Here is a 24,645-nt window from a genome sequence, read left to right as displayed (position 1 = left end):
TTGGAGATAATAAAGTTTATCTTCTGTTACTCTGATCCTCTTTGTCATGTTTTATAAAACATTCAAACCATTAAGTTAAAGATTGCCTGAATTATCTTCTCACAATACATCCACTGTACTTCACAGGGCTGGATAAAAAAGTGTTGGGACACCCTTTTTGTGTAATATTGCATTAAGAATCACTCTTGGGTTTTCAAGTGCATTTTCTTTGAGTACAGTCAGAGCAAAAATAATTTAAAAAATCCAAAAAGGCCCTTAAAAACTCAAAATTAATTAGTTTTCAGTACCGAGTCATTTTGGTACCAGTGATCCATTAACGAACGTCTGGCTTTTTATTTAAAGACACATTTTTTGTTGCTGTGCTTGGTGTTTTTCTATGAAAAGGAACCTAACACAGGAAACACGCCTGAAGATACAGATACTCAGCTACAAAGGGTGCAGCTGCTACCTGATAGCCAGGTGTAGATGCAGTCCTTCAGCAGTTGGATCCAATCTGCAGAAATTCAGACCAACCAACAGCTTGGAGGGCAAACCAAGACCTGTGTGTTCAAAGGTTTCTTCAGCTAGAAATGACCACATCCTGATCCACATGGGCAGGAAAAACTGCTGAATGACATGACAGGAGCTTCACTGGTGTCCAGTGTCCAGCCCACGCTTTACGGGACCGACCAAGGAGCCCTTTGTTAGAAGAACAGGACACCCAGAACTGGAAGAAGATTCTGTGGTCAGATGAGTCCAGTCTCCAGCTTTATCTTCCTCCTGCGAATGTGAGGGTACGCAGAAGACCAGGCCACCGTCATCTCCAGCCTGTAGCGTATCTACTGTCTGCATGGTGGAGGCAGTATCTTGGTTTGGGGATGCATGAGTGCTGCTTCTTTAATCTGTAACCCCTAACAGACCAAACAGTGTTCAATAACACACAGTGAGGATGTTTCAGACTGTGGGATAGAATATAACATCGTCTGCATACAGAGTTAGTTTATATGTTCACCTCTTTACCACAGGAGTCCTGAGCAGACATATACTGATACTCTATTTCCTGTTTTCAGGTCATTTAGATTATTCCTTGGAGATCCTGACTCATTTCTGTCATTATCTCAAACCACAAGGTGCCTGGCTGTTGAGTTTGTGGTTTAAGTATGGGCCGCATGATCAGTGAAAGAGATCATCCTGAAGTCTCAGTTTTTACCTCTGACACACTTGGGCTGAATGTGTGTGTGTGTGTGTGTGTGTGTGTGTGTGTGTGTGTGTGTGTGTGTGTGTGTGTGTGTGTGTGTGTGTGTGTGTCTGTGTCTGTGTGTGTGTGTTATCTGCAGCATGTATCTGCTGTGACCTGCAGTAAAAACAGGACACACACTCCTGTGAAGCACATGACCCATCATTCATCAACTTCTCCCGTTAAACTCTTGTCAGTGTCGTGTCCTGGATACAGAGAAGGGAAATGTGTGGGCACTCAGTCTCTGCAAAAAATGCGCAGTAAAAAATGAATCATCCTTGTTTCCAGGATTAACACAGCTCCAATGAGTTAAAAGCTTTCCTCCTGATCTTTGACCTTTATGAACATTATCATCTAAGTGAAAGTTCCCTGGGTAGGAAGTCATTGAATTTACTGGAATATTTAGTCGAATATTATGACTTTTTACTCCTCTAGGTTCGAAACACCGTGAAATCGGCTGATGAATTTTCTTCTCTATTCTTAAATCAGGGCTGAAATACTGTAAACTATTGCCCTGTAGTTCTGTGTGTGGTTTGTCTCAGTGGTGTAGCCATACCTGCATGCACAGCAAACATCACTGATATCAGGCCCTTGATTCAGTGGTGGTAATGATGGTTTTTCTTCAGCCGTTTGTTTCTGTTCTTGTCCCGATGTTGTGGAGACAGACACCCCGTACTGCCTAGAACAAGGTTAGATTATGTAGCTCATTCATTTTGTCCCTAACATGGCATTAGGGTAATTTTTTGATTCATTAAATAACTAAGAAACTGTTCACAGCCTAACAAAAGCCTAATCAGAATTTTCTCCAAAAGCTTCTTGTCTGGAAAGAGTTTCCGTCTCTGCATGTCCTCACTGTCTGCTGACTTCCTCTAAAGTACGTTATCTGTTAGAGGTCCCTGTCGCTGCTGTCACCCTAAGTTTAAATCCTTCAGGTTGATCTGAAAGCGTCCCCACAGAGAAAGCAGTCCACCACGAACAAACATGTTTCTGTTTAAGTCCAAAGTCTCTGCTGACGTAAATGATCTGTGGCTCAGGTAATTTACATCCACAGTTATCAAAAGCTCCTGTGTGCAGTACATGTCTTCTCATTTTGCACAAACCTCCAAAAGTCCTGAGTAATAAGAGCTAGATTTTACACAAGTTCCCTCATGGTATTACATGAGACGTTGCATGAAACAATGACAGGAAGCAGGAGGGTTCTGCTCAAACGGCATACGATCCACTGCAGAAATGTTAACTGAGAACTTTGAAACTTCCTCAAACTGACTCCAGATTTGCAAACTGAGCAGGAAATTTTTTTTTATTCTGTGGGAATATCTGGGGTGTCTTTTTCTGGTTTTGACTTGTGCAGCATCAAGTGTAATCAAGTGCTTTGTCTGTGCCAGGGACGGAGCCAGGATTTCAATTTTGGGTGAGCCAAACCAATTTTGGGTGGGCCTTAAACTAAAAAAAGTTTGTAGATAGCTACAACGATATAGATACAGATCTAGATATACTACTGTAACGATGTATGTTTTAAAGCAGATTTGGTTGCTTTTTGATCCCTTCATACATTTTATAATGTTTTAATACATCTGATGGACCTACCTGCAATTGCTCTCCATGATATCGGCCAAAGAGTAGCGCATGAACCAATGGGCTGCACTACCTCAACTTTTCATTTATTATTGGCTGTAAGAGAAACAACATTAACCATAGTTAAATGAAAGACAAAAAAATCTACAGTCTTTCCCAAAGTTAATTTTTAGTCCTACCAGTGTATCATGAGGCTGAATGTTTCATACCTCTGTTTCATTGTTTTATATTTTTTCCCAGCAGGTGAAATAATAGCCACACTCACCTCATTTTATGAAGACAGGACATCTCATAACAAAAGCAAAGCACGTTTAAAGAGACAAAGTTTTTCAGTATTCCTTTCAATTTGATTGAAAGTAAGAAAAAAAAAATCCTTTTTTTTTTTTTTTTTTAAAGAAAAGTTTTGGTTGGGCCAGTCAGAAAGTGGGTAGGCACGAAACTGTTGGGCCCACCAATAGCACTGCCCCTGGTCTGTGTTTTGCTTATTGTTATGTGCTGTGAAAAGCTGACGGTGAACCTGACAAACACTAAGTGAGCTAACACATAAAGACAGGTGTGAGCAACAGAGAGACAAACTGACTCACTGCTGGAGACAGACTCTAGTGGACACTTAGGGAACTGCAGTTTATTTTAACATAGGGCTCTCTGCCCCTTTCTCATTGAAAGAACCAGGTGCTTGTTCGGTGCTGGTGCTAGTGTGGGTCTAGTCCCGTTCTTCTTATGAAATGGTTTTGTTTTCCATAAGCAAAGAGCCAAGTTGAAGCCACCTCATTGGGCCACTGTAAAATGTTGATATACAAAGGTGTACAATGAGAAACTCCAACAAAATAACAGACAACTAGCTTAGCAGCTTTTCTTTTGGAAATGGCTGTTTTCTACCACTGACTGTTGGTCATAGTAACCCTGCCTCTGGCACCTGGCATAGTGCGTGCTTCGCTCTGACCCAGCAAATTGGGCTAGCTAAGCACTGTTTTTTTAGTGCTTTGAGCCATTGCTTTGTCAGTGTAAACATAATGAACTGGCGCTAAGTCAGGCACTGGCCTAGCACTAGATCTCTTGAGACAACCTTTAGTGGACACTCAGGGAACTGCAGCTGTTGGGACCATGAGGTCAGCTCTTCCTCTTTTAATAAACAGTTTTGAATTTATTCCACCTCTAAAGTATTTCTTGATATTTAATTCTGATGTGATCTGCTGGATGCTGGCGTGTGTCCTACAGGTGAACAACAGCTGCAGGTTGAAGCTCTGATGAGTGGATCAAGTTCACCTGAGAGTCACCTGAGTGCTGCTTGAGTAGAGGAAAGGACATCCATGTATTGGCACAGCACAGTTAGGTTTAGTTATTGAAAACCGTCGCACAGTTTTGTGGCCACATTTGAACATGAGCTGAATCTTAAGCACTTCCTCTTTATTTTACAGGAACTTAATGTTTATTAAAGTTTCTAATTTTTCAGGTTTAAATGAAAATGTTTTCACTTTGGTCTCAGACCGTTCATCTCCATCTCAGGGGCAAAAGTAGGAGGAGAAATGTGAGTAAAAAGCATAATGAAAAAATAATGTAAATGTTTAAAAGTATTCGTGTTTGGACTTTCTTGACACAGAATGACCCCAGAGTGTGTGACCCCGTTTCACTGCCTGTGTGAGCTGTAAATTGCTGATAGGATCTGGTGTACAGACACCGCCTACTGTAGAGGAATCGAAACTTATTTGAGGAATTAAAACTGCTACACTTTCATTTGTCATTTAAGGACGCACCACGCACAGCTTCATACCCGCAGACCTGCTCCTCTAGATCCTGGACTATGGCTTTTAATCAGCAGACCCCTTTCTACAACCCAGTAAGTGATCCAGACCCTCTGAAAGTATGATTTCTCTGAGAAAAGGATGACAGGGAAAAAGAGAAGTATGGGGTGTGTAAAACTGAACCGTTAGGAGCGGCTGTGCTCAGGGTGCAGCCGGACTGCGTTAGAAAATCCGTTCATTTAAGGTTAAATGTGTTTCAGGAGTGGAAAGGAAGACTGTTTGGATTCGGTGAAGGATCAATGATCTGCTCTTTTATTCGGCTTACCTTGAAAAAAAAAACACACTGAGTTTATCTTAAACCCAGTTCATTTTTATGTTTTTCCTGCTGGTTTGCTTTGCGACCGTTTTTCTACATTCTTCCTACCAACCGCGTAAGACTTCCTGGATCTGACTGTCAACATGTTTGTTGGCAGAAAAACATGCAGGAGGATCAGATGAAAACTGGGGACCCTCCCATTTCGGAGTGGATGTCTGGTTTCCATTCCTCTTCTTTCAAAAAGTCAATTTATTTGAAACAGTACTTTGAAGCTAGATTTAAATAATGTCTACACGTCTAGAACACACTCGACAGGGGTTTTTGTCTTTTAAAGTAAGAGTTAGTGATGGATAAACTTTATTTTCACATGTGAGAGAGCCTCAACAAAACTGAGCTCTGTCCACAGTCAGGCTGCCAAGGGGTGGGAGATTTCCAGAAACTTTCCATAGGAAGTTAGGCTTGTACAGTTTTTGAATGTCCTGTATTGTTTTATCAAAACTAACTTGACTTTATGTAGGCCTCAGGTCACAGGTGGTGCCTTTCATGACCTTGTGGGCATCATGCACAGTGCATGTAGGGAGTGTGGCCTCAAGTGCTTCTGTATGGTCAGGGAATAGCATAGATATTCAGGTGGACTTTTGTTAAATGTGGTTGTTTTTATGCTGTAAAACTACAAAAACTACATATAAGTAATTAATTCAAATTTCCCTGTCTACTCCCCAAATTTCTGGAGTTTGTAACCCTAGTCCACAATGATATATATATATATATATATATATATATATATATATATATATATATATATATATATATATATATATATATATATATTTCCTTTTTTAAAATAAACTTTCAGGATCAGCTTTAACAGAAGTAGCAAAGCAGACCTAATCCAACCAGTATGTAAACTTTACCAGATAATATGTGTAATTTTAAGTTTGCACAGCATGCTATCAAAAACTTCACGCTGCAGCCTATTGTTGAAAAACGAGCTACCTTCTCAGGTGCCAAAATGAAAGCTCAAGTTCCCTTTTAATTGACAAAACACAATGAACTGCCGCCTTGGCTGGTTAGATTATGATAAGATGCTCTATTGGGAGGCAAAATTGCGTGCCAAAAGGCAAAGTGTCCTCCTGGTTGGCAAAACACACCCTGTGCATTTTTTTCTTTTAAATGTCTGTGCATGCCTTTGCAACAGGTCACTCGTGAAAAACTAAAAACAATGTCAACATCAAAATTAAAAATCAATAAGATCTCATTCTTTCACAGGAAATGAATTATCTGTTCATCAACTGTTCATGTGAGTTCAGTTTTCTGCCAAATATTTTATAAGATTAACAGTGGTGGTCTGTGAACAACTTCAGGTCAGCACAGAAAGATTGTCTCAGTACTGACACTGATGACACAGAGGATTGAGTTTAAAGCATGATGGAAAAGGAGGAAGGATGGGAGGCCACTACAGTGCTTTTTATTTATGGTGTTTAGTTCAAAACAGACAGAGCAATGTGACTAATATCTCTGAATAAGTTGGTCTACTTTCAGAGAAAGTGTTTAGTACAATCACTTTGTATCCTGAAGAAAACAAATCCCTGTTAAACTTTGTCGACTAAGGATGGACAAAAAAAAAAGAAGTCTGAATCGGAGCAGGCGTTTTAACATAATATCTGTCTGTTCTGTAGAGAATCCCATTCACTGGGTCCATCCATGGAGGTCTGCAGGAGGGGATGTCCATCAACATCAGCGGACGAGTCCTGCCTGGAGCAGACAGGTCAGACTGCTCTTCTCTTCTCATCTGAGAGTCCAAACCTTCAGATATGTGAGACCAGTTTACTTTGGTCTGAAAGCTTATTTCTTTAGTCATGCAAATGTTAAGAAGAATCATTATTTCTAACTCATCTATTTTGAATCATACATAGATTTGCTTGCTCTGTTCTGTACCCTGAGGCTCTTTGCTGCTGCTCTGTCTGCCTTCATTTTTTATTTTTTTAGAAAACAAATCAAAGGTGTGCTCCCCTGCTTCGGGCTTTGGCATTCCACATAGGCGTGTGGAGGCGCAGAGCTCTCAGAACAGAGTCATACCAACAGTTATGACTAACATCATGCAGATATTTTATTCTTTTGGTGAATGTAGTCCTGACTGAGCTGAGAGTTAGTTGTGTTCAGCATTTCCACCATGAGGACTTCACTTGGCTTCAAAACTGATGGGTGATACTGAGACTACATCTGTGTTTTAACAGTCTGTGGTCTGAATGCTGCCTTTGAGGTCTGCACAGTGTTTACAGCCAACAGGTGGCAGCATAAACAGGTCTAAAACCCCACCACAGACCTCTGTAGTTAAACACACGCTGAGTTATATCAGATATCACAGTCAGTCTATGAACCAAAGTTGATCTGTGCCTGCTTTGTGCAGGATAGGTATCTATCCTCAGCCTAATCATTGCTCCATGGTATCACTCTGTGTTCATCAGTTAACCGAGTCTCCAACCTGCAGGACAACATGCTTATGTCAGTGATGGTTGAGTCCCTCACAAACATCTTCACGAAGCCCTGACTGTTTTTATACCAGGCTGTAAACAGGTTTATCTCTGCTGTAAAGTTTGACATTTTAACACACAGCTCTATGGAGGCTGACTGCTTTGGAGACAGCCCCTAGAGGACACCAAGGGAACTGCAGGTTTAGGCTTTTGCTATAAAAAGAAAGCTGAATATTTGTACTTCCGTTCCTCAGGCTTTCGGGTATATCACATGGTATGTGACAGCATGTGGTGCTTGGTCATTTTTACACAATCATGGACACCCACAGTCTGTTGACATCCTCGTGCTTCAGTGACGAAACAGGAATAAGGTCATTGCTGCAGAGTAAAAAACCCCACAGGTTTGCTAAATTTGGACTGCATCCTTTTTTCTGTCCACATCAAAAGCCCAGCACTGACAGACAAATCTCTGAATGATGCAGGAAAAAAGCTAACCAATGTGGGTTGATGCTTGGTGTTTTCCCACAGGTTCCACGTGAACCTGCAGTGTGGTTCCAGGCCCAAAGCAGACGTAGCTTTCCACTTTAACCCTCGCTTTGACAGCTTCTTCAACTATGTGGTCACAAACACCTTCCAGCACGGCAGCTGGGGCACTGAAGAGAGGAAGCAGAGCTCTCCCATCCCTTCTGGCTCCTCCTTCACCCTACTCATCACTGTCAGCCGTGACGCCTACCAGGTCAGCCTGTCGATTCAGTGATGATGAGCAGCTCTGTTTGGTCAGGCTGATAAAATTCAAATGGTTTATTTGGCTTGAGCAAACAAAAATAATAATATGAAAACCTTTGTCTCAACACACATCTAAAGCTCAGTCAGAAATCAGATACTCATGAACTTCCTCCTCTCTCCAGGTGAGCGTGAACGGCTGCCACTTCATGGATTACAGACATCGTCTCCCGTTCCAGCAGGTGGACACCATTGCTGTAGTTGGAAAAGTAGAAATCTCCTCCATTGCCTTCCAGAACCCAGTGGTAAGGAAACTTCCAGAAAAAGTGAACAAAGAAAATGTAGCTTTAGAGAGTGTTTTAACATCTCTGCTCTGGGTTTTCTCCTCCTGGTTAGTTCCCTGGACATGCAGCGTTCCCAGCTCAGTCTGGGTTTCCGTCACAAGGAGTCTTTCCCTCATGTCCCTCTTTTCCACCTCAGCATGGATTCCCATCGCACCCTGCATTCCCCTCACAGCCCGGGTTTCCCCCTCAGCCTGGATTCCCAGCACAGCCAGGATTCCCCTCCATGCCTGGGTTTCCCTCACAACCTGGATTCCCTTCACAGCCTGGGTTTCCTGCTGTAGCTCTGGTGAGTTTTGGGCAAGGAGGTGATACAGTTGATAGTTCACAGGCTTTAGACACAAAGGCAGCTGTGCACGTTAAACATTAGATGTCCAAGAACTGAACCCTGGGAGACTTAGGTTTCCTTCATGCTCCCAGAAGCCTTGATAAAAATAAGGTGATCCCAGCAGCAGGTGTGAGCATAGACTGTATCTAGAGTGAACAGCGTGGCTCTGTCATTTACCATTGTATGGTTTTCGAAGCCAAAATACCCTTGTCACAGGCGCAGCCATTGGTAGCAGTTGTGCAGCCAGAGCCTGCTCAGTGGAGACTGAGGGATTCTGGGAGAATCTGAGTGGAGTCAGGTGACAAAAATAAAAATTACTTTTTTTCTTTCAAGAGTCTAATCACTTCTGACTCTACCTCCTGACATATTGAACAATCCCTGAAAAAAAATTCACAGGAATGGCAGGTGTCAATCATCGATAAACGAGATGTAATACCTAATTTTTAACCTCTAATAACAAATGAAAACGAAACTTTTCAGAAAAAAAGAGGACTTGAATATAAGACAGCCAAATAATATCTCCAAATTACTACACCGATCAGATGTGAGAAACATTTCTAAGAGGTGTATTAATTTTTTAAAGTCTGACCACAGCCCATCTTGAATGGCTGGGGAGAAGGATTTTTTGACCTATAACTGCAGCCAGCCACCAGGGGGAGCAGTTTTTTTGGCATCTTCAAGTCTAGCAAGGTGACATCTATTGTTTTCTTTACAGTCTCTGGGTGTAAGTTAGTTTGACCCATGTTTGGATGAAGGCAGCAGTTCCTCCAGCTGGTGTGGGATTGATTGATACTCGAAGTTAAACAGAAGCTCTGCTTGTTAATGCACCTGGTGTTTGTGCAGTCTGTCCCATACAGGAACACCATCAGTGGAGGACTCAGAACGGGCCAGACCATCACCATCCAGGGTACTATTCACCCCAGTGCAACAAGGTTTGACTTAAATATGAACGTTATAAATAACAGCTGATTAACTGTCAGTGGTGCTAACAGTCCTGCACAGTTAGAGTGAAATACTTACTGCCTGCCGACACAGCAAATCAGCAAAAATCACTTCTGTGTGTGTTTGTGTGTGTGTATTTTGTCCTCTTAGGTTCAATGTGAATCTCAGCCATCCCTCCGGTGTCGCTCTGCACTATAATCCACGTTTTGATGAGAACGTTGTGGTCAGGAACCACAAGCAGGGCGCCCAGTGGGGCAGTGAGGAGAGAGCAGGAGTGATGCCTTTCAAACGGGGACAGCCCTTCACGGTAACACTGCAGACCTGATCTTTCTGACACAGAGTACAGGTGGAGGTGCTGCTTTGGTGTAAATTCCACATATCTGTTGCCAGACCTATGAATGATGCACACACAGGAGAAAGAGAACTGATGTTACTTTTAGTTTTGCATCCTGTTTGTGAAATCCCTCACAGAGAAAATGTGTGCACACCTCTCCTTTTCGCACAGATTTTTACATTTATCCCGCAGTGTTTTGTCCCCCCCTAGTGGTAGCAGCTAAATTCTCCTTCTTTGTCTCCCAGATGACAATCTGCTGTGAGAGTCACTCCTTCAGGATCGTGACCAACGGGATGCACACTCATACCTTCAAGCACCGCTTCACCCCCGTCAAATGTATCAACATCCTGGAGATCGATGGGAACCTCACTTTGACCTCTGTGGTGATTTAAAGATCCAGGACCCAGACCTGGTCCACACAACCCTCCAGTACCACTGCTTTATTACTGCTGACATGCTAACTGATGACTTTTTATATCTGCTAAAGTTTTTTTTTACCTAAACAGCTAATAATTGTCTCCTTTGAGATCACAATCTGTTATATCTATGCTTCTTTTCTCAAGTGATGCACATTAATAAACCCTGGATTAGGAGTGGATTATGGGATTACACCTTATGGCTCTGAACATTTGACTGAATGTAGCTGAATTAAAATGATTTGTACACAGTTGCACTAATATTTCAGAAGCTGTGTATCCTCTGTGTGTGTGAGTGTGGGTGTGTGTTTGTGTGTGAGTATAATCCCTGCAATGCAAAATTAAAGAGATATATGGCATGACATTATGAGATGTGGTTCATTATTTTGACCTTAGTGTTAATTGGATTTAAGTAAACAGAGTCATCAGATCACTAGGACTTTAATGCTTTAAAGACAGTCTGTAGGTCATGCTTTATTTACTGTGCGTCCAGAAAGGATTTTTTGAAAATGTATTCAGAATGAAAAACAAATACATCACATGTACATAAGAATTCACAGCCTTTTCCACAAAGCTCAAAGTTGAGCTTAGGTACATCATGCTTCCACTGATCATCCTTGAGATATTCCTACAGTTTCATTAGAGTCCAGCTGTGGTAACATCAGCTGCTTTGAAGGTGCCAATGAGCTTGGTGACCTCCCAGGAACGGAAGAAGTTTAGAACAACCATGGCTTTTCCTAGAGTTGGCTGCCTGTCTGAACTAAGCCACCAGGGGAGAAGGGCCTTAGTCAGGGAGGTGACCAAGAACCCCAATCTCCAGCGGTCCTATGGAGAGACCTTCAAAATGGACAAACATCTCTGCAGCAATCCAATAATTTGGCCTGTATGGTAGAGTGACAAGGCACAAGCCACTCCTTAGTGAAAGGCACATGACAGCCTGCCTGTAGTTTACCAAAAAGCACCTGAGGGACACTCAGACCATGAGAAAGAAAATTCTCTGGTCTGATGAGACATAGACTGAACTCTTTGGTGTGAATGCCATTTGTCATGTTTGGAGGAAACCAGGCACTGCTCATTACCTGGACAGTACCATCCTTCCAGTGAAGCATGGTGGTGGCAGCATCATGCTGTAAGGAGGTTTTTCAGCAGCAGGGAGTGGAGGACTAGTCAGGATTGAGGGAAGAATGAATGCAGCAATGTACAGAAATATCTTTAATGAAAAACTGCTCCAGACCACTTTTGACCTTTGACTGGGGCGACGGTTCATCTTCCAGCAGGACAACGACCTGATATCAAAGGAGTGGCTTCAGGACAACTCTGTGAATGTCAATGAGTGGCCCAGCCAGAGCCCAGACTTGAATCTGATCAAACATCTCTGGATAGATCTGAAAATGGCTGTCCACTGACGCTCCCCATCCAACCTGATTGAGCTTGAGAGGTGCTGCTATGAGGAATAGGCCAAACTGCCTAAGACAGGTGTGCCAAGCTTATGGCATCATATTCAAAAAGACTTGAGGCTGTAATTGTTACCAAAGGTGCAACAATAAAGTATCAGGCAAAGGATGTGAATACTCATGGACACATGTCATTATGGGGTGTTGTGTGCAGAATTGTGAGGAAAAACAATCATTTCCATTTTGGAATGAGGTTGTAATGTAACAAAATGTGGAAAAAATGAAGCGCTGTGAATACTTTCTGCATGTACTGTATATCATGGAGAAGCAAATACACCAAAGTGAGCACTGACTGTTCTGTGTTGTATTGATGCATGCATATCCTCGGTATATCCTGAATTGCACCTGCCCTTTACCTCGTCTGCCCTCCCTCTCTGTCAGTGTTACACAGACTCTCCCTCTAATCCATTTAAAGATGCTCTAATTGTCATTTAGGCAGACATGCAAACTGGCTTCTGTTGCTGATTGTAGATGTTGTGAGACTTTTGAGTATTTATTCTCCTTACTCCTGAACCCAAATAGATCAAAACCAAAGAAAAAAAAACCCTGATAGCAAAGGTTAAGAACAGGCTAAAACAGAGCTGTGGTAATGCTCCTCAAATTTTTGAAATGCACCGATTAGACTCTTTTGAACTGCTCTGGTTTCACTTTTCTGTTGTGGTTTTGTTAAACTGAAAGCTGAGCATCATTACTTTTATGGCTAAAATTAGTAAAACTTTCATTTTGATGCATTTTAATGGAACTATGCAGAACTGCATGGTCCTTACGTAATAAATAATCGAATTTCCGCAATTCTTAGTTTGTGTATATTTTACCTGTAATTCAGAGTGTCATGTGTATTCGATACTTATTACCAGAACGCCGCCTTGTAGCTGCGTCTCGTGTCCAGCAGGTGTCGCTGTTTGGCCGCCTCCGTGCCCCGTGGAGCCGCAGAGACAGGCGGACTGGGAGCAGCAGCCCTGAAAGCTCTGAGCCAGTCTGCGGCTTCTGTTCCCAACGAGCCGAGCTGCACCCACCAACAACACCCTTTGGTGTCCTGGAGCACAGTGAGTATTTATGCTTCTATTAAACACCTTTAACCTGAGAGACGGGACAGCTTTTACAGGAGGAGAGCCACTCTGGGGCGGCGCTCAGCCCGGGATTGTTGCCTCTGGATCCCGATGTGTTGTTCCTAAAATGAGGCTGAACGAAACCTCTGACACTGAGCCAGTCAGGCTAGTTAGCTGTCTGTGTTAGTGACTGAAAGTTACACAGAATCATTATAAATCACAGCGGGCTCCTTCTACTGCTAGAGTGTAATGTTGCGAGAGATTCAGGACTCAGATATTTGTCGTGAGGTAACGTTACAGCCTCCTACAGAGCTGGAGATCAGCTAGCTAATGGAGTTAGCCGAGAAGCTACATGTCTGTTAGCTCTGTCACACAGGGGCGCGCCCACACACTGAGGACTGGGGTGGCCGGTTGGGGTTACAGACTCATTCAGGGGGGGTTTGAGTTCATGTGCACACAGTGAATGAATGAATAACATTATCTGTCTTCTCTGATCATATCTACATTGACCACTCACATCACAGCATCACACAGAGGTCATCCTCCAGTGTACAAGTCTACAACTTCAGACAGTAACAGCAGGGAGGCAACCGAAACAGAGACTGAGCTAATCTCAAAGGATTTAATGTTTAAATGTTAGTCTAAAGTCACAATTTTAAAGAACATTTTACTCTATCAACCTAATGTCAAACATGTTAATTGGTAAGACAATATGAAAAGTATTCAAACACTGAACAATTGAAATACTTTACAGAGTTAAAAATCAATGTTAAATTGTTGAAAGAAACATGACAGAATTCAGCTTATTGTCCTAACTGTGTTTTTTCTTTGGTTTGTTTCTTTGGTGTTGGTGTTTTTTTTTATAACTAATGAGTGATAACTGATAGATAATGTGCATGGTGTGCCTGCCAAAAGCACCTACAGCAGGATCTTTTCTCGTTTTTGGTAAAACTGACATCACTAAATCTCCATTTGTAGTAGGGATGGGTACCGAGCGAGGTACTTTTATAGGTGCCTACCAAATTCTGTCAAAAGTACCAGGTATCGATTCACGTAAAACCAAAAGGTACCATGTTTAGGTACTTAAATGTATCCTGTGACTGTGAGGGAGGGGAAAAGTAGGTGATTTTCCATGCTAGAAATGAACAAGGCATTGAAAGGTTATATACTTAAGAACAAATGTGTTAAATTAAGAAAAAAAATAATTTCATTATTAAACAAATTGATATTTTTTACCACATAACCACAAAGAAGTACCGAAACTTGGTACCGTAGAGTACCGGTACCGATTGCCAGGTACCGGGCATCGGTACCGTATCGTTTCAAATGTGAAAGGTACCCATTCCTAACATGAACACAGCATTACAAGGTTATATATTGCAGAAAATATATGTTAAATCGAAAAGAATTCACATTTTATCATTAATCAAATTGATTTTTTTTTACCAGATAAACCCACAAAAGTACTGAAAATTGGTACCGTTGAGTACCGATACCGATTGCCAGTTATCATATTGCTTCAAATGTGAAAGGTAACCATCCTTAATTTGTAGGCGGTTATTTGTACTGTTTTTAAGTGCCTTTATTCTGATATTACCTTGTGTTTTGTTGTGTAGGTATGGGTACTTAATTAGGTACTTTTTATAGGTACCGTCCGAATTCTGTCTGTAGTACTGGGTAACAATCTATGTGAAATCAGAAGGCACCATGTTTAGGTACCTAAACGATTCCCTGTGGCTGTGAGAGGAGGAAAAGTAGGTAATTTTCCATGCTGGACATGAACGCAGCATTGCCAAACGACCAATCAACCTGATAAACATGTTTTTAGACAATGGGAGGAAGCCAGAGTACCCAGAGAAAACCCTGAAATTTTATTATCAAAGAAAAAAAAATACTACCCAATCAACACACACAAAAGTACTGAAAATTGGTAGCGTTGAGTACCAGTACTGATTGCCAGGTACCAGGCATTGACACCATATGGTTTCTAATGTGAAAGGTTCCCTTCCCTAGTGGTGTGTGTTTCAGTTGTTCAGAATGTGTTTGTTTGTATCTCTGAAGGCTCAGACGCCCGCTGTGCTCAGCCTTTGCTCATTTTTAGAGTTAAACACAGACATCTAAACCTAATATTATTACCTGTGTGTAATAATAGAGGAGCGTGTGTGTCACTCAGCCTAATGAGAAGCAGGCTGCAGGATATGTGTGTCAGTCTGATTTCTGAGGGTTTGGACTCAGAGACCCAGTTCAAAAGGGAGCCAGGAATGTGTTTTGGTCCTGCCAAGCTCCTGCAGTGGGCCTCTGTAACGTACGAGTGCTGGAGGTCTTATTTTACAGTCTGCAGCTTCTGATGCTGTTTAATTGTCTCCCAAAATAAAAACAAACTGCTCAGATATGCTGGAGCCAGATGTTCAGGGGGAAGCAGGCCACTTCTCATGGAAGTTACCGTCCATTTGACTCAATATCAGAGCAACACATTGTTCTTTCGATTTCTTTATTAAATAAATATTTCAGCTACATGCATAATAAACCCTCCATCAGAGTGAGATAAGATAAACTCCAGTGTCACTCAGGGCAGTTCTCCTTGGACAGGTCACATCTGCTCTCACTTCACACCCACACAGTTTACCAGGACTCACTGGGAGCTGCAGAGGTGTGCTGCTCTGTGCTGTCTCCAGGTAGTCGACACACCTCTGCACTGCCATGCTGCACTTTGTTTTCTTTTTTTAGGGATGTTCTGATGTGAATAATTTCCCATCATCAACATCTTTTCATGAATATTTCTCCTTTAATGAGTTTGTTCTCCCTCTCCGTCTCTCCTCAGGGGATTAGTCCCTGTTGGTTGAAACCAAAGCACCTGACAGGTGACCTGGACCTGCAGCTCTGCAGGGAGATTCTGCTACATTTGACGGGAACATTCAGTCTGTCACCATGTTTAATCTGATGAAGAAGGATAAGGAGAGAGAAGGGAGCAGGAAGGAGAAGAAGGACAAAAAGGAGAGAATGTCCGCTGCAGAGCTGCGTAGTCTGGAGGAGATGAGCATGCGGCGCGGCTTCTTCAACCTGAAGAGGGAGGCCAAACGTGAGTCCAAGAATAAGCTGGAAATCTCCAACCCCATCCCCATCAAAGTGGCCAGCAGCAACGAGCTCACCCTCACCGACATCGAGTCTGATGGTCTGAGCAACCGCAGCAGCATGGTGCTGGACGACCAGCTGAGTGCTGCCAGCTCCACTGACGACCTGAAGGGGGAGGGTGGTGGAGGACAGGACGGACACCGCAGCTCGGTGCGAGACCGCGTGGCTCAGTTTGGATCCATTGCCAAGCAGAACTCTGCTCAGGTGGGTCAGATGATGAAACGCTTCTCCTTCTCCCAGAGGAGTAAAGAGGAGAGTCCTTCAGAGGGATCCACACCTTCAGGCCAGAACTCAGCCGCCCCCTCCCCACAGGTGGAAAGCAAAGTCTTCAGCATGCTACGCAAACACAGCCTGAAGCAGCAGGTCGGAGCACCGCCAGTCAAAAAGGTCTGCATCCCTGAGGTGGTGGATAAAACCTTCCCTGCAGCGCTGCAGCTGCCTGCCGTGGTCGCTCCGAGTGCACCGGAAACACGAGAGCTGGAGCTGCAGCGCCGAAACACCGGAGATTTCGGATTCTCTCTGCGGCGCACCACGATGCTGGACCGCAGCCCTGACGGAGGCGTGTACAGGCGGGTGGTCCACTTCGCTGAACCTGGAGCCGGCACCAAAGACCTGGCGCTAGGGCTGGTGCCAGGAGACCGTCTTGTGGAGATAAACGGGAGGAACGTGGAGAACAAGAGCCGGGATGAGATCGTGGAGATGATCCGACAGTCGGGCGACACGGTGAGGCTGAAGGTGCAGCCCATCCTGGAGCTGAGTGAGCTGAGCCGCTGCTGGCTGAGGAACACTGAGGGCCAGCGCAGGGAGTCCAGACATGTAAGTTAGTCCTCTGCACAACACGTCAAGGTCACTCTGAAACTCTTCTGATCACATTTTACTTCACTTTCCTTCAATGTGGTCTTTCTCAGTTTCATAAGTTACGGTATGGTTTTGATGGTTTCTGATGTGTGGATGTTTTTTTTTGGTCCAAGAAATCTGAGGGCTCTTATGTTTGTTGATCAAACATGGTCTTAAAAGTTAAAAATCACTCTAAAATGATTCCTCCTCAGTCCGTCTGTAGAGTTGGATTTTGTTGGCTTTGGTAGAGTCCATGTTCTGTGTGTAATGATGGAGGTTAGCACTCCTTCCTCTGAATCACCCACACATGTTGTCCTCTGACTCTTCAACATTATGCAACAGGCACAAGAGGCTAATCTACACCACAAGCTACTGACATAACGCTCTACGTCTGTTTGTGCACGTTTCTCTCTCATCTTTCTCTTTGGTTCACTTGTCAAAAAGATCAGGTTTGGATTCATTAAGCTTTGAGGAGTGAGCTACTAGATTACTTAACCAAAGATATTCTGTCTTTCAGACAGTTTAAGTGTTCAGCATGGTGCAGTACTTTTCACTTTTTAGCAACGTAGACAAGACAGAGGTGAACATTTTGCAGCAGATGTTGGTTATTCTGAACACGCATCAAGCTTATAGCTCATGTGTTTCTCCTCTGAAGTGTTTAAATTGTACTGACACAGTGATGGGGGTCAGTCATTTGCAGTTACGGTGTCACATTTCCTGCATTAACAGCATCTGAGTGTCCTCCTCGCAGCCTGCTTGGCAGCATCAGTGGCTTTGTTTGTTGCCTCTGTTGGCTCTGGTTCAAGGGTCCTTGTGACACAGTGGGGCTGAAAAGGACTCTGCCCCCCCCTGTTCTCCTCAGTCTTGGAGACAGGGAGTGACTCTGTGCAGCCCACGGTGTCCTTTCCATCACAGAGCTCTGCCCCTGCCTGGATGAGAGGGGCTGCAGTGGAACAAACACGGAGTGCACACCAGAGGAAGCTTTGTTTGAGCATCCAGGCAGCGCGGGGTCACACACACACACATCCACACGCAGATTTCCCTTCCTTTAACTCCACGAGGTTGTCCGTGCAGCTGATTTGTGTGTATGTTAAACAGCAGGCCTGTCTATGTCTCTTTGTCTGCTCTAACAGATATCAACGGCTCCACTGCTGCTTTGAATAAAGCGAGTCGACAGGAGGGCAGTCAGCCAGTCCTGACCATGGCTTTAACAGAGTGTGCAGCTCTAAGATCACATTTCTGCTGCTTCTTACTCTTCTACATCTTATTATCATCCTTAACCAACTGTTTAACTCGGATAGACTCTGGGTTTTATCATTTCTATCTGCTGTTCTGAATCATGTTCGTTAAGTATATATGCCTAAATAATTCAAGTCTGTATATGGCGTATTATACTTCACTCATGAAACTTGATCATTGTGGCACTGTGGATAAGTAGTATTGTGTTACAAAGCTTTAATTATTGATATAATATGGAAAAGTTAAAAAAAGACAGAACATGTTTCCTGTAACCAACATGATGCTGTCAGTAAGCCACAACATGTATCACATGTAGGAACAGAAAAAAAGAAAACTCATCTGTTTCTTTGAGGGAGTAAGGTTTGTGACAGAGTGGAGCATTTCTCATCATAAAGGAGCTTTGGTTGAGTATGTTTACACGCTTTAGAGAGCACACCAGCCAGACTACAGTTGTCATGATACCTGAATTTTAAATGTTGAAACCAATGCTCATAAAAATCAGATGACAATCGATATCAGTTTTGATTTCACTCCGACACAAATGAACTTGTCTACGCTCAAATTGGTTGACAACCTTTGTGACATGGCGTGCTCTTCTGAAGTTTTTTTCTTAACAAGTGTGCCATTATTGACATGACACTGAGTTAAATTGTGACACAAAATCCAAAGTTATTTCCAACTTATCTGGTATTTTATTCCATCAGTTTTGAAAATAATCAATCGCATTTTAGATATTTTTCTGTTATTCAAAACTTAAAGCATTCCTTTCAGAAAAACATTTCTGACATATTGAAGTGAGAAAAGAGGCCTAAACTGAGATTGAAGTGCAGCTGTAATGGTGTGGTGTGTCTATGTTTTGACCGTCATGCTGCAGTCATGTGAGGCTCCTCACAGACTCATAAAGAACATAAAGACACAACATACTACTGTCCCACTCCTATGCCCTCAGTCAGTCTACCACAGAAACAAAGAAACATGTGCATCTTATTTGGATTATTCAAGAATCAAACAAATATCAGCATTTGCCGACCTGCGAATGAGGAAAGTTAGCCGTGTTGTGGCTGTGATGGAGGGCAGAGCAGAGAGACACACAGCAGGTAGGAAATAAGACTCCCGCATCTGCAGGTTAGAATTGGACATGCTTGTAAGTTTTATGGAGTGTAACTGCTTTAAAAAACAAACAAAAAATTAAAAAACAAAACAAAAAATAAATCAAAATAATAGTTTCTTATTTTTCACCTGCGCTCTCACTTTGATGAACCACTCCCTCCCTCTGTCCCTCTCCCTCTTGCTCAGTTTCATGTTGAAAATATGAGTGTTTATCTGCTTTTTTTAAGAAGCTTTGGTGCTTCATAAAACTATCAATTGTGGTAGTGAATATTTTGTCAACCTAAAGCCAGATGACAGAAAAGTGAGTTTGTAAAGTTCTTCCCTGAATTGCTTTGACTCGTGGCGTCTGATGTGGCCCACACTTGGCGATGATCGTCGGTAAGGCAGTAAAATTAATATGTTGTGCAGGCCAAAATTCAGACGCTGTTATTGAACTCGATGCTTCTGGAAACTGATTTTCCCCACGAGAACAAGAGAGGACAGACGGAGGCTTTGCTCAGACTGCAGGAAAATCAGATTTGCTTCTCAAAGCAGATCTTTCTTGACATTGATCAGATTTGTTTGTTGAGAAATTACTAACCAGACTGGATGAGTTTTGCATGAAGGGCTTATTGCTGATCAGACTTTCTAAAAGCAATCTAAAAACTACTGGTCTGTTGGGTTGGAGTTGAAACCCAGCTATTGTGAGGATGCTCCTGTCTAAACATTACTTCACAGTTCTGTTACAGTCTATTACAGTCTGATTGAAAAACACCCTTTAAGCTTTAAGAGAGAAAGGATTTGGAGTTTGGCTGTTCACTACTCAGTCTTTCAGGCGGCACAGAGGGTTAAACAACTCCTCCAGTAATACACTGTGTATGTGGACCTAAAGCTAGAGCCAGGAGTCCTCTACACAAACAAGAGCGCATTAAGATTTAATCAAGATTTGGAAGCAGACGGACAGGATGCACCTTTTCTTTTAGCTGGGACCAGTACAGACAGGATGTTCCTAAAAGAAAACCCACGGGGATGTCTTTAGACAATGGGTCTTTTCCAAGAGGAGGAACTTGTGATGGTTTTTCACTCAGTGAGAGGACCTCCTCTGTTTTCTGTTTATACTGCAAGAACTACAATCGATGTGGGTTCTGATAACAGATTTTAGAGGGGCTGTTGGACATGTCGGTGTCTGCCAGTACTTCAGAGCTCAATGCTAATAACTGGTACTTTGACTGACGACCAGGCTAAGAATGAGTCTGATAAACATTAGTTACAAGCTTCAGTTTTGATTTCCACTCACATAGCGCTACCTGCAGAAGGAATGATTCGTTAGAGCTAATTCATTGTCTTATGATAGCTGGCAGGTCCTGGGTTCAGATTTTGGTTCATTTTTTTGCCTCCTTATCACTACACAACATGGTCAAAACTGCTCTGATAACAAATGAAAATGTAAAGTTTCATATTCAGAATCCAAGGCCCCTTAAAGGAAACACTGAAAAACTAGGGAAGTGTGAATCCATGTTACATTTGTATAAGAATCCTCATCACACAATTCTTATGTCACCAGCCCCATTCCAACCCATTAAACACCAATAATACAGAAAAATCCTAAGGATAGTGGAGCTTTGATAAAGCACTGGTGCAGACTTGCAATTCTTCTCATGTTGTCCAGAGACCTTTATCTGCTCAAGTCAGCAGTATGCAGGTTTTTTTTTTAAATGTTTCTGATCGATAAATCTTCAAGCCTCAAAAACTGGTCAGGTGAAAGTGAAACAGCCTTTCAGTAGCATCTCCACTCTCTACTTTTTAGGACGATGAAGGATGTGCTGCAAGGATGTGCTTTAAAGGGGACATATCGTGCTGATCCCTGATTAAATACTTACATATAACATAATAAATTTGATAACAAGACCTTTCACCCTGTGAATTTTCAAAAAATGAGATATTGTATTTTTTCTGATATTCTAGAACGAGATTTGATGCCTCTGAAAATAGGTCATTGACATTTGGCCAAGAGATTTGGACCTTCATGACGACATGAGGATCCTTTCTTTTTATTGGAGTAATGTGATAAAGCAGCTCCTCCTCTGTGATGTCAGTTAGTCACACAACCGCCACCAAGGGATACACCCACCAAGAGCCCAGTATAAACGTATAAACTATACATGTTACAGTACCGGTTTGACTCACCACACTGAAGCGTCCTGAGATGATCTGTGTCCAGGTGGATTTTCTTCCTCCTGAGCTGCAGAACCGTCCGGGTCTGACTCGGGGTCCAATACAAAAGGACGTATCCTACACTCTGCCATTTGATTAGTGCTATCAATGCCTTACGGTGAAGTTTTGGCAAACAGCAAACTCGCTCGGTCTGCTCCATTTAATGTGGCGATTTTGTAAATACTGCCATGCTGTAAAAACCGCCCCCTGGCTCTATCCCCTCCGCCCCTCTGATAGAACTGACCAATCAGAGCACAAAGAGCTGTGACGTTGCTAGGTTACTGGAGGTCATTCTCGAAACGGAGCGTTTCAACCAGATCTTCAGAATGGCCTAAAATGAGGATATTGAGAACGCTATTGTGGGGCAATGAAGGAACTAAATGACTTGTACTGAGGGCAGAAATGTTTTACAGGCATCCTAGTCTGGCATAGTGAAAAGGAGAAACAAACATGATATGTCCTCTTTAACGTGTAACCATCTTTTGCAGTCAGACTAACAACTCGTAAATCCCCAGGGGAGTCTAAGAGCAGATTTTCTTTTTTCAAAAGTTAGTTAAAGCTGAACCATCATCATTTTACATGATGATAAAACCTGTTAGTTTGTGCCTTTACTGACTCTTCTTGACAACAGCTGCACTAAAAATGCGTTAACTGTGTAAAATGTTTCTGTCAGTGAACATATGGTTTGGCTCTACCTGACAATCCTAGATAGTTTTAGGCTATTTGGTCATGACATTGGATTGGTGCACTGACTGGAATACTTACTGATACTTATTACTGTGTCATGGACAGGAACACGAACTCACTGTTCTTAAATATAAAAGGAATGAAGAGAATAAGTTTCCCTTTTTCAAAACAAAGTACCATGACATTTCAGATTGACATGAGTTAGAAAGTAACATGACAATAATGTGTAATTTGATGCAGATGGTCTTCCTCAGAGGAGGCAAACAGCCTGAAGTTCAGAGCATTCCCCGAGCTGAGGCCTCGGGTCCAGGTCACGGAGTTGCTCCAGTAAAACCGGATATGCAGCATTCAGCAGACGGAGGTTACAGCTGATGGGGACTGACTGTCCTTAGAATTCCTCCAGGGTTCACTCTGTGTGATGTTAGTGCCTGTGTCCTGTGTTTGGCAGCAGCTCCAGGTATTTCCTTGGCTTTGTGGTCATGTTGGAGCGGATCGATTCACGTTTAGTATTCATTTTATTTGATACAGACTCATAAAACACACCGTGGTACCACTAAGAGGCTCTGCTGGCTGTCTGCCCCCGATTGTACAGCAGGTCTTTAAATTAAATAATGAAGAAGTTCGATGAATCCATTAACCTACATTTAATGGCTCTATTCTTCCACTAACACTTTCAGACGCAGCAGTTTAGTTTCAGATATTTCAAATTTTCTCTCTCCTCTTTCTTTCCCGTCTCATCCATTCTGCTGCGTGTACCCTCAGTGCTGCCTGTTAACTTTGGCAAAGATGTTGTTGTTTCTGCCCATTCAGGAAGCAATTCTGCCTTAACTCGTTTCCACTTTGATTCAGGCCCTCTCAAACTTTTCTGCTTCAGACCGTTTCCTGAGACTTCCAGAAGAAAAACAGCTTTCTGACTTTTCTTCAGAGCAGTTTAATGATAAGAAGGGTAGGAACATAAAATGTGCCACTATCCATCATGGGTTTTCTTTCACCTCTGTGTTATTGTTGAACTTACAGAGTGAAAGTGTTCTGGATTTGTTGATCAGTGACAGAGAGAGACCTCGTTCCAGCTGATGTTACCCAGACATGGGGGCAAACTTAGGTAGCGCCCAGCTCCCAACATGGACATTTTTGAGAGGAAGACTAAATTTGTTAGGAAAAGGAAATTAAGAAATATTTATAGCTAGGCCTGTCCCGATAATCAATAAATCAATTAACCGAATGATAAATAAAAACGTCCCCGGTAAGTTTGCCAGCCTCGATAAACTGACACGTGCATGCATGTTTGTTTTCCTCCTCTCTTTCGACCAAAGAGGCTGAATGAGAAGATGGCTCACTACGTCTATCTTTCCTAACATCGGGGTGCATGGGTTCTATAGCGGATTTAGTGGATTTATAGCAAAGTGAGCATCTGTCAAAAATGCGATCTTTGGGGTGAAGACGGGGCTGCTCGCGCGTACACACGGAGAGACCTGAAGCGAGCGTCCTGAGGGGTAAGGAGGAAACACACGCTAATATGAGTGATGGCACGAAAGATACAGTTCTTAAGCCGCCAACCACAGTCCCAGTGTGGGAATATTTTGTTTTTTATCAGAATGAACAAAGTGTGAGCTCATGAACACCAACAAGCTGATATGTCGCATTTGTTTGAAAATAGTGGCGACGAAGAAGAAGAGGGAGGTGCAGCGGAGCCTTCTTCTTTGACAATCCGCTCTTACTGAGACTTTTGGTCGGCAAAGTAAAAAGAAATAAAAGCGCCAAATGGTGGGTGCTCAAAGACAGCTACATTGCCAAAGAAATGCAGCCCTTCAATACGGTTGGAAGCCAGGAATGTTAAAAATGTTTGACAGATTGACTGGGAAAAGTACATGTTACAAACAATTCAGGAACTGTATAAACTCCCTTTTATTTATGCTATAGTTTTTATTGTTGATTTTTTTGGAGTTTCGTTTTTTCTTTAGGGACAGGGTCTATGTTTTATTGTTTTTGATTAGTAATAATTATTTTCATTGACATGTATTTTTTTCTAAAAGAGAGTCCATTTCATTTTCATTGTATTTTTTTTCTCATTCTTGTTTTTTTAAATGTATTATATTTTTTGTTTAATTTATTTTATTTAAAAGATCCTGACCTTTTAATTACAGTTAAATACTCTTAAGAAATTAAAGTTTCTTGCTTTTGATATGGTGTACTCACTTTACTATCCCATTATCATAATTTCATCAATGAAAAAATGGAAAAAAATCAAAATAATATTGACAATAATATCGTTTATCAACAATAATATTTTGGAAAATTATTGTCTAGCAAAATTTGTTATCGTGACAGGCCTATTTATAGCAATACTTTTTGTGGTTGTGAACCAGGAGTCGTAGCATCCAACAAACCTGAGACTTAGTAGCCAACAACGGGGAGTCACAGCTGACAAAAAACTAGGGTCTCTGATTCATGGAAGCCTACAGTCCGGAGCCAGATTACACAGCCTACAGTCCTTAGCAGCCAGCCGCCATGAGTCGTAGTCCAACAATTGAGGATCA

At 42.4% G+C, this 24,645-nt stretch overlaps 2 protein-coding genes across 6 annotated transcripts in view; both read left to right on the top strand.

Moving 5' to 3' along the window:
* The first annotated feature begins 4,025 nt into the window (after positions 1-4,025).
* On the top strand, positions 4,026-10,764 carry LOC141797673 (galectin-9-like). The gene is made up of 9 exons (XM_074679280.1): positions 4,026-4,319; positions 4,539-4,628; positions 6,529-6,617; positions 7,852-8,059; positions 8,232-8,351; positions 8,443-8,676; positions 9,559-9,647; positions 9,808-9,964; positions 10,237-10,764. Exons 1-9 carry the CDS (start codon positions 4,251-4,253, stop codon positions 10,381-10,383), a joined length of 1,203 nt encoding a protein of 400 aa, XP_074535381.1. The 5' UTR covers positions 4,026-4,250; the 3' UTR covers positions 10,384-10,764.
* A 1,998-nt stretch (positions 10,765-12,762) lies between these two features.
* The window catches only part of myo18ab (myosin XVIIIA b), a 123,612-nt gene continuing 111,729 nt past the window's right edge, over positions 12,763-24,645 (top strand). For all 5 annotated transcript variants that reach the window (XM_074679279.1, XM_074679275.1, XM_074679274.1 and 2 more), the window contains exons 1-2: positions 12,763-12,907; positions 15,732-16,858. In XM_074679279.1, coding sequence (XP_074535380.1) covers positions 15,839-16,858 — 1,020 coding nt within the window. In that variant the 5' untranslated portion in view covers positions 12,763-12,907; positions 15,732-15,838. The remainder of the gene's footprint in view (positions 12,908-15,731; positions 16,859-24,645) is intronic.

The sequence above is a fragment of the Halichoeres trimaculatus genome, unplaced genomic scaffold, assembly GCF_033239565.1.
Source record: "Halichoeres trimaculatus isolate MK-OKI-2021-1 unplaced genomic scaffold, fHalTri1.1 fHalTri1_scaffold_9, whole genome shotgun sequence".
NCBI classification, from domain to species: domain Eukaryota; kingdom Metazoa; phylum Chordata; class Actinopteri; order Labriformes; family Labridae; genus Halichoeres; species Halichoeres trimaculatus.
The sequence above is the reverse complement of the archived record's forward strand: the minus strand, read 5'-3'. Positions and strand labels throughout refer to the sequence as shown.

What these genes read in the sequence shown, in the direction of transcription:
- LOC141797673 (XM_074679280.1), top strand. Translation starts at nt 4,251, where the DNA reads ATGAAAATGTTTTCACTTTGGTCTCAGACCGTTCATCTCCATCTCAGG. An exon ending in TCAGCCGTGACGCCTACCAG is followed by an intron (nt 8,060 to 8,231) that starts GTCAGCCTGTCG and finishes TCCTCTCTCCAG; the next exon opens with GTGAGCGTGAACGGCTGCCA. An exon ending in GGTTTCCTGCTGTAGCTCTG is followed by an intron (nt 8,677 to 9,558) that starts GTGAGTTTTGGG and finishes GTGTTTGTGCAG; the next exon opens with TCTGTCCCATACAGGAACAC.